This window comes from Gigantopelta aegis, chromosome 3 (assembly GCF_016097555.1).
Source record: "Gigantopelta aegis isolate Gae_Host chromosome 3, Gae_host_genome, whole genome shotgun sequence".
Lineage (NCBI taxonomy): Eukaryota > Metazoa > Mollusca > Gastropoda > Neomphalida > Peltospiridae > Gigantopelta > Gigantopelta aegis.
This window is the reverse complement of record NC_054701.1, coordinates 47,165,774-47,174,208: the sequence shown is the minus strand read 5'-3', so window position 1 is coordinate 47,174,208 and position 8,435 is coordinate 47,165,774. Positions and strand designations below refer to the sequence as shown.

Sequence of the window (8,435 nt, the reverse complement as noted above, 5' to 3'; positions counted from 1 at the left end):
CAGGTAAGTCTCTCCTTTCAGTATTTAAAGTTTGTTTAAAGTTTGTTTTATTTAACGACATCACTAGAGAACATTGATTTATTAATCATCGGCTATTGGATGTCAAACACTTGGTAATGTTGACATATAGTCTTAGAGAGGAAACCCGCTACATTTTTCCATTAGTAGCAATGTTATATGCACCATTCCACAGACAAGATAGCACATGCCTCGGGCTTTGATATTCCAGTCGTGGTGCACTGGCTGGAACGAGAAATAGTCCAATGGGCCCACCGGCGGGGATCGATCCCAAAGCGACCGCGCATCAACCGAGCGCATTGCCACCGGGCTACGCCCCCGCCCCCTTCCCCCGCTAGGTAAGATCATATTTTCAGTATTTATATGCATGCACCCAGCAATCACACCCATCCCACAACCACACACATCTTTTGTTGTTTTGGCAATATGTATTTTATTATAATATGCAATTACAGCTTCATCGGTCAACGCCTTAGATTGTATTCTCTACAGTCACACTTACACTTGTAAATATAATTATTTTGTTCCTTTAAGTATCTAAAAAGGAACCACGTGTAAAGAAATCCATTCATTATTACAAATGTATTTTTCTTAGTGCACAACACAACAAAACAATATGCGAATCGTATTAAAAGTTCGTATTTATTATAACAAACAAATAGCAAAAGTACAACAATAATAAATATAAAATTATAAATACATTTATGTACAAGCAACAATAACTTTGGACTTTAACTCACAACTAACATTCCCGCAATGACTATTTTCTCAATAATATCTTCACCAGTAAGGCACTAGCTAACAGAATGTGTATACATTTTTAAAAAAACAACAAAAAAACTATTGTATGTAATATCGAAGACTGGTAAACTGAAATGGTTATGTCCAGTCATGATTTAAAGATAATTTTAATTTTTAAAAAGTTAATAAAATTCTAAACAAGAAAACATTTTTAATTATTTATTCAAATTATATAACTATTCGTCACTCAGGCTATATGCATGTCGTTCCCAAAAGCCTATATTAAAAAATTTAAAAATTTAAATAATGGACTGTTATTTTTACAAAGAGTGAACATAACCTCTCGGTATAGTAACGTCTAGTGAATCAAAAAATAAAAAGAAAAAAGAAAATAATTCTATAAATAAATAAATAAATAAAACAAAAATAAAAAAATAAAAACATAAAGATTTACTAATGAAAATTCGTTCAGTCTTCAAATGTCTCTATAAAGAAAAAAAATCGCTAATAATATGATTTTGTTTTACAACAGATACACAAATCAAAAACACAAATGGATTATCTTGTAAAGATGAGGGTTGCTGAAGTTTATTTTAAAATACTTTATTTTTTTATTTTGACGGGCTACTATTAAGAAAAAAAGACAAACAAAAACATGACATTTAAAAAACTGGATTTCTCTAGCTGTACCACCATCTTGAAAACATTCCCAAAATAAGCACAAAAATAATACGAAAAACCTGACATAATAAGACATCCGACGAAGCTGCCTTTCTGTTAATATACTGAAGTTACTATTATAACTATTATAATACTATTATAAATAAATGGGAAAACTTTGCATCTATTAGAGATAGCACCCATCATCAAAACTACGTATATTTGAATACTATGTAAATTATGTTACAGAGAATTTTCATTACATTATTAGTACATTAAAATGACTTTATGTCCACTGTTATATTTCTTAAATTTTAATGTTATTAATACAAAGGTAATAAAAAACAAAAACACTTTAGGTAACACTGACAAATAACAGAAATCTTTTCCAAAATAGGATGGGTTTTTTTAAATATTAAAATTCTAGGAAATAAAGCCTAGAATAGTAGGCTTAATGACAAAAGAATATATATGTATCTTAATATCACGGTCAGAATCAGGAATGTCTGCTTTGCACTCTCGATATTTTTCTTCTTCTTCTTCCTTGTCTTCTAATTAATGGAATGTTTTCATCATCAAACACGAACCAACGTAGCCAAAAGTCCAAAGCTACATTATTATTATTAAAGTGCATACATACAAAATGCAGTTTATTATACAAAAAAACACCGACGAATCTTCACCAAAAAGGTGAAGAGACCTGGTGTTTGCGAAAACAGATAATGTTCATCATTTTGTCTGTATTAGGGATTGTCAGATGATTTACACCATACATTGGGTAATCATTCCTTTTCGTACCCTTTCTACAAGGTTGATTTACTGCTCCACAGTCCGCAATGGTTGTATGACATCGACAACATTTTAAAACATTTTAAATGGATTTACAAAAAGTTAAGTCTGCTGAAATATTGTCGACAGCCATTTTTTTTTTCAAATCGAGTATTTGTTTTTGTTTTTGTATATGCATTCGATTGGCGGTTTAGAAGCCCGAATCTATCGACACGTCACTTCCGTCAACATTGGTTATACTTCCGTCGGCGTTCATTATTGACCCATCCGTGCCGTCGGCGTTAATGAACATTCCCCCGCCGGGTGAAATTAGACTGCTCCTTACCCTCTGTCCCGGGTAGTACCCCATGTATGGATTCGTTCCCAGCAATGACGTCACCAACGATCGCTCGTTTCCAAGTCCCATCAGCATCCTCAGATTGTAGTTGTTAAAGAGGAAACCTTGACCTTGGGCAGGGCGTCCCCAACTTCCTCCGTAAGAGGTTCGCTGCTGAGGCCATTGGGAATTGTATTGGTTGTTGACTGGAGTTCGTCGCACGGCGTTTATTGACGTCGGGTTCATATATCTAGGGACGGTACCCATGGAGAGACGCGAGCGAGGTGGAAGAACTGAAAATACAAAAACAAATTACCGTTTTAGAGTTTTACCACCAAATCAAATCCCATAGTCTGCAGTTGTAAAATAGAAAATCATTGTTTCATAGCAGGATGCATATCAACACATCAAACTGTGTCAAAATGACCATATGTTTGACATCCAATAGCCGATGATTAATAAATCAATGTGCTCTAGTGGTGTTGTTAAACAAAACAAACTTTTATGAGCACATCAAATTCCACAGCTGACAATGGTAAAGTACAAAATAACTGTTTTAGGATGTATGCCATCAAATCAAATCTTATAGACGACAATAGTAAAATAAAAACAAACAAAAAATTCACCGTTTTGGGATGTCTTTCATCAAACATATCTCGTAGACAACAATAGTAACATATTTCACAATAACAACATGTGACCAAAAGTGCCACACACATTTTAATTAATGTACACAGATATGCTTACTACAAACATTCGCCCTTAAAAGTAAATCATAGAAAAAGTGGGGACTATTTTGCTAATATCGAGGGAAAACAGGACGAGTCTTTCACAATATGACATCATCCTATTTCCAGGGGGAAAAAATTAGAAGTGAAAAATACTCCCTGGATAATTAATATTAGTTCAAATCAAACTAGCAAGAATTTAATGGCAATATGCAACAACACGTCATGACAAACAAATCATATCACGTATCCCACCAATGGAGCATTAGGTGTCAACCTTATGGTAATTGTGTCACCTCATCAAATGTTAGAGAAGAAACCAGATGTTGCTACATAGCCTACTCCAGTGAAATTCTATTTAAAATCTTCCATATGCAATTTCCTTCAGTCAGGATAACACATACAGGTACTACATTATTTGATGTATCAGTTATGAAATACGTTTACTTCTGTACCAAAGCCCTAAGATCACCTTGAGTCCATAAGATAGCTATGCACATATGGTGATCTTAAGGCTATGATCACTTTGTGAAACAGGGCCCAGGAGAGTAAATGAATCGACCTAATATTTTCGTTCTAAAGGACCTTTTAGTTTATGGTGTGGTAAATACATGCTCGAATATGATGCGCGATCGGTCTGAGATCGATCCCCGTCGGTGGGCCCATTGGGCTATTTCTCTCTCCAACCAGTGCACAACGACTTGTATATCAAAGGCCGTGGTATGTGGTATGCGGTATGCTGTCTATGGGATGGTGCATATGAAAGATCCCTTGCTACTAATGGAAAAATGTAGCGGGTTTCCTCTCTATGACTGTCAAAATGACCATATGTTTGACATCCATTAGCCGATAATTAATAAATCAATGTGCTCTAGTGGTGTCGTTAAACAAAACAAACTCAAAACCAACCCTCGCCCGCTACAGGCCCTGATTGGCCTGCTTGTGCTCCCTTGCACATGTCAGCACATGTCAGCGCGGGCGACCCCCTCTCCCATCCCCTAAAAGTTTTCCTGTCCTGGACGGAGGAACAGGTGAAAGTCGACACCTGCGCCCATGACGGGCGTATGCTACAACTGCTTATTCTGAATGTACACGTTTAAACATATGACCTGACCTGACCTGACTTTTTATTTAGTTTAATGGAACACCATACTGATGTCAGTGCAAATAATACACACAAATACATTGCTTGGTCAATGAATAGCAATCCATATTTAAAGAAAACCATGCCTTTCTATAAACAACGCTAATACATGTACATTGTACAAATAAATGACAAAACATTAAGCTTTGATGACATGCATATAGTTCATCAGTGTTCACTTATTGTGCATGCGCAATGCTTGAATACTAACACGTTTATAACACAGTTTAAAGAAACAGACACGTCTTACTAGGTATTGGTTTTAGTGCATGTGAACGATTATAAACAACGCATGCATAAAAGATATATATGTAGCAAAAACGTCATGCTGTACCATAGACAAGATTGATTTCAATGTAGAGAAATTATCAGAAACTTTTCTGACATGCATAATAGACCTAAAATATTAAGAGATTTTTCATTACAGAGAAAAACTCTGAAAAAGGTTTCATGCTTTCATGCTTCACGGTAAACACTTCATCCAGGATCCAACATTTTGTATTATGGAATCGAAAGATCCAGTAGTAATGTACAAGTGCATGCAACTTTGTTTTTAAAAAAGATACAGGCATGGATCGCATATGCCATGGTTTGTAATTTCGAAAGAGAAGTATCCAGTATATAAGAGTACTGAGTCATGCTTTACTGCACATGCATCAAATACCTTGTTTATCCTGACCAGTAGTGATGCTTTTTGTTTGTGGTTTCACTGTTACAAAGAAAATATATACAAATGTATACAGCTACTATATTTTTTTTTTAAAGAAACAGGCATGGATCGCATTCCATCATGGGTTTTGTCACACATTCTTTTAACTCGGACTTGGAAATAAATATAAGTTGGAATATTTGTTTTCATTGTGACAAAAAAAACCCTATTACATATGAACAGGTAAAAGTATTTGTTATAAACAGCATTCATTTTAAAACATGCTTCATATGCCATGGTTTTCAATTACGAAAGAGAAGGATCCAGTATAATTATATATATATAGTACTGCGATGATAAGATGTTCGCAGTTTTCGCAATACTTTGTTGTTCGCAAAACTTTCATGTTTTTTTTGTTTTTGTTTTTTTTGTTTTTTTTAAGTTTCAAGCAAATCCCGAACATGCCGGGTGCTCCATTTATTTTGAAAAATCCTCCCTATATACAATGAACCAGGTTCTCTTTGAATGTGAAATAAAAAATATACATATGAATATTAGTGCTTGTTTTTTTTAAATTTTAATTAGTGCATGTTTGTATTATTGTTTTATTTATCTTTTTTTTAGTGTATGTTAAGATTTTGTATTTACAATAAATTAACCTGGTTTCCGAACCTGGCCTCCAAGGCTTTCATGTTCTACAAGATATATATATATATATATATGGTTTTATAGATAAGAGGCATGCTTTACTGTGAAGTATCATACATGTGTAACATGCATCAAATACCTTTCTTATCCTGAGCAGTAGTGATGCTTTTTGTTTGTGGTTTTACTGTTACAAAGAAAATATATACAAATGTATACAGCTGCTAGGATGTCATCAAATCTGCTACAAAACACATCAACTCAAGTTGATGCAAATAATATGCATTTTCTTTTTGTTTCAAACAATCACACAGAACTAGAATCTGAATGACAAAACCGTATCTCTGCTCAATGCAGAGTCGAATGGGATATTGGCAAAATAGCGGTCGAGTCCATGAATCTCTTTCAAGTTCCTCATCTATAGGAGGACAGCCACTCTCGAGGAGATGCTTTACTGGAGATTTCATCCCTCTTCAACCGCCACAAAGAGGACTGCCACTCCCAGACTAGTTTTACTAAATGAAACTAGTACTGGACAGAGCTAATTAAAACTTACCATTTTTACTGGATAATTTCATTTCATTTCAACTTATTTTCGTGCTTATATCCAATTACGGTTCAAGCACGCTATCCTGGGAACACATCTCAGCTAACTAGGCTATCTGTCCAAATAATGTGTATAATGAATTTTTTTTTTAAAAACGTCTTTGTAACACTTACCTAGCACGTATGCCGATAAGCAGGAAGCGAAGATCAGAAAGAAAGCCAGCGACATCATTTTGGAAACCATCGTGCTGATTTCTGTGGAAAACAGAATGACATTAATAATGTATTTTTTTGTGGAATGAAAATGGATGTTTACTTAAATGGCAAACTTAAAAAAGAAGCTTTTATTTATCAGTTTTATGATGTCACATATACCTACTGGCTGTAACGAGAAATAGCCCAATGGGCCCACCGACGGGGATCGATCCGAGACCGACCGCGTGTCGAGCAAGCGCTTTACCACTGGACTAGTCCCGCCTAATTCATTAATGAAAACTATCGAAATTTACATTCGGCTATAATTCGTTAAACGTTGTTTCCTAACAATACTTGTCATTTTGTTAGCTCTAAACTTGTTTAAATCATTAAGTCTAGGAACATGTCATAACGTCTACAGAATCTGTATTTTATGTAACTTTAGCCATAGTTAAAGAAAAATTAAGAAAAGATCTACTGGTACTTAATTAATTTTGTTAACTAATATTTGGTTACTCCAGTATGTGGTTGGTAGGAAGCCACTAGCACAACGTGTTTAGTGGGTTTTTCAAGATCACGGAGAATTTACAACAAACGTAACAGGACTGCATAACGCATATATATATATATATATATATATATATATATATATATATATATATATATATATATATATATATAATATGTCACACCTTAACAACACACTTCTAGGCCCGTGCTTATAAAGACTCAATCTCTAATGACGTCACACATATACAATTTGTATGGCGTTGCCATGACATTAGTGTCTCAGACTCTATTAGAGTTGTATAAGCACCAGGCCTTGGGAAGACTCCCCATTATAGTTCATTACACAGACACCAGTCGGTTTCCTTTTGATGTTCTACCACATAAAATATTTCTATTAAAATGTCATAAATCCATCTTTAAAACAAATAATTTTCATTTATGTTTCTGTTTTAAAAAAAATCAATCTTAAATGAATAACAAGTGAATAGACAGATACATTAAGAGCTATAGATGGTAACTAACACAAAGAAAGAAACAAAGTAAAACAATCGGTTTGAAAGATGCAAACTGGTGTTTATATTACAAATACAGGTGACATGACAAATGCTGTTACTGAATATACTGATTTTGGAATATTTCTTAACACAATATCAAATAATAATGAACATTTATTCAGTAGAAAAAAACCCAAAACAATTTATGTGTACTGTATAATAATTTTCTATAAACTAATATAGTCAAGATAACGCTGTAATAATATTCCCTAGTTATTTATTAAAATCCACTTACCTATGTGAAGGTGTATCAGAGTAATGCCAAATCTCAACTTAGAAACAGAATTAAACAATGTGTGATGAGATACAAACATGTATTGTGCAACCTCCTCCCCATCGTGCCTTATATATGTATAGCGCTCACGTGACGCGCATCATTCAAAAAACGTTTGACGTCACGTATTTGACTTGCGCCCTCGTATCGTGACTTCTAGATTTTCGTGTTTTGCTTAACAACTATTTGTCAACATAATATACTACATCTTGTGCGACTTTGAAAACACAGAACTATTTTAGCTAGGAGCATTTCTCGTTACATTCCAATCTATTTTGAGAAACAAAAAGAGCAATTATAGAAACGATTGAGTAAAAATAGAATGAATGATCTGATTGTGACTTTTTTATGGGATTGTGGTAACGATGGGGGTAATTATGTTTGTTCGATGTATTTTTAAACAATAGAAATTCTATATTAGTCATAAAAACAAGTTGCTTTTTCTTTTATTAAAATATTTGATTTATATAAATGCTCTTAGGTAGCAAGTTCATGGCCTTACACAGTCTAAAATAACTTTCGAAGGGAGGGTGGGTGGGTGTTTGCGTGGGTGGAGTACAGAATTGAAGCATAGTAATATATGAAATCTAAACAGAGCACTTTTAGTGCACTAGGTACGTCTGGAGCGTAGCCAGAGAGGAAAAAACGCCGAGGCAAACCCAGACC

General features: G+C 34.3%; 1 protein-coding gene across 4 annotated transcripts; it reads right to left on the bottom strand.

The window, feature by feature from the left end:
• Positions 1 to 641: 641 nt before the first annotated feature.
• Positions 642 to 7,850, bottom strand: LOC121368135. Of its 4 annotated transcripts, XM_041492715.1 has the most exons (5): positions 7,731 to 7,850; positions 6,411 to 6,491; positions 5,833 to 5,877; positions 5,061 to 5,105; positions 642 to 2,817 (listed from the first exon to the last, which is right to left on the bottom strand). In XM_041492715.1, the coding sequence occupies exons 1-5, from the start codon at positions 7,807 to 7,809 to the stop codon at positions 2,399 to 2,401; spliced, it is 669 nt and encodes a 222-aa protein (XP_041348649.1). In that variant the 5' UTR covers positions 7,810 to 7,850; the 3' UTR covers positions 642 to 2,398. The 4 variants fall into 4 exon arrangements, with proteins under 4 accessions (XP_041348649.1, XP_041348651.1, XP_041348650.1 ...); XM_041492717.1 differs by lacking the exon at positions 5,061 to 5,105; XM_041492716.1 differs by lacking the exon at positions 5,833 to 5,877.
• Between the last annotated feature and the right edge of the window lie 585 nt (positions 7,851 to 8,435).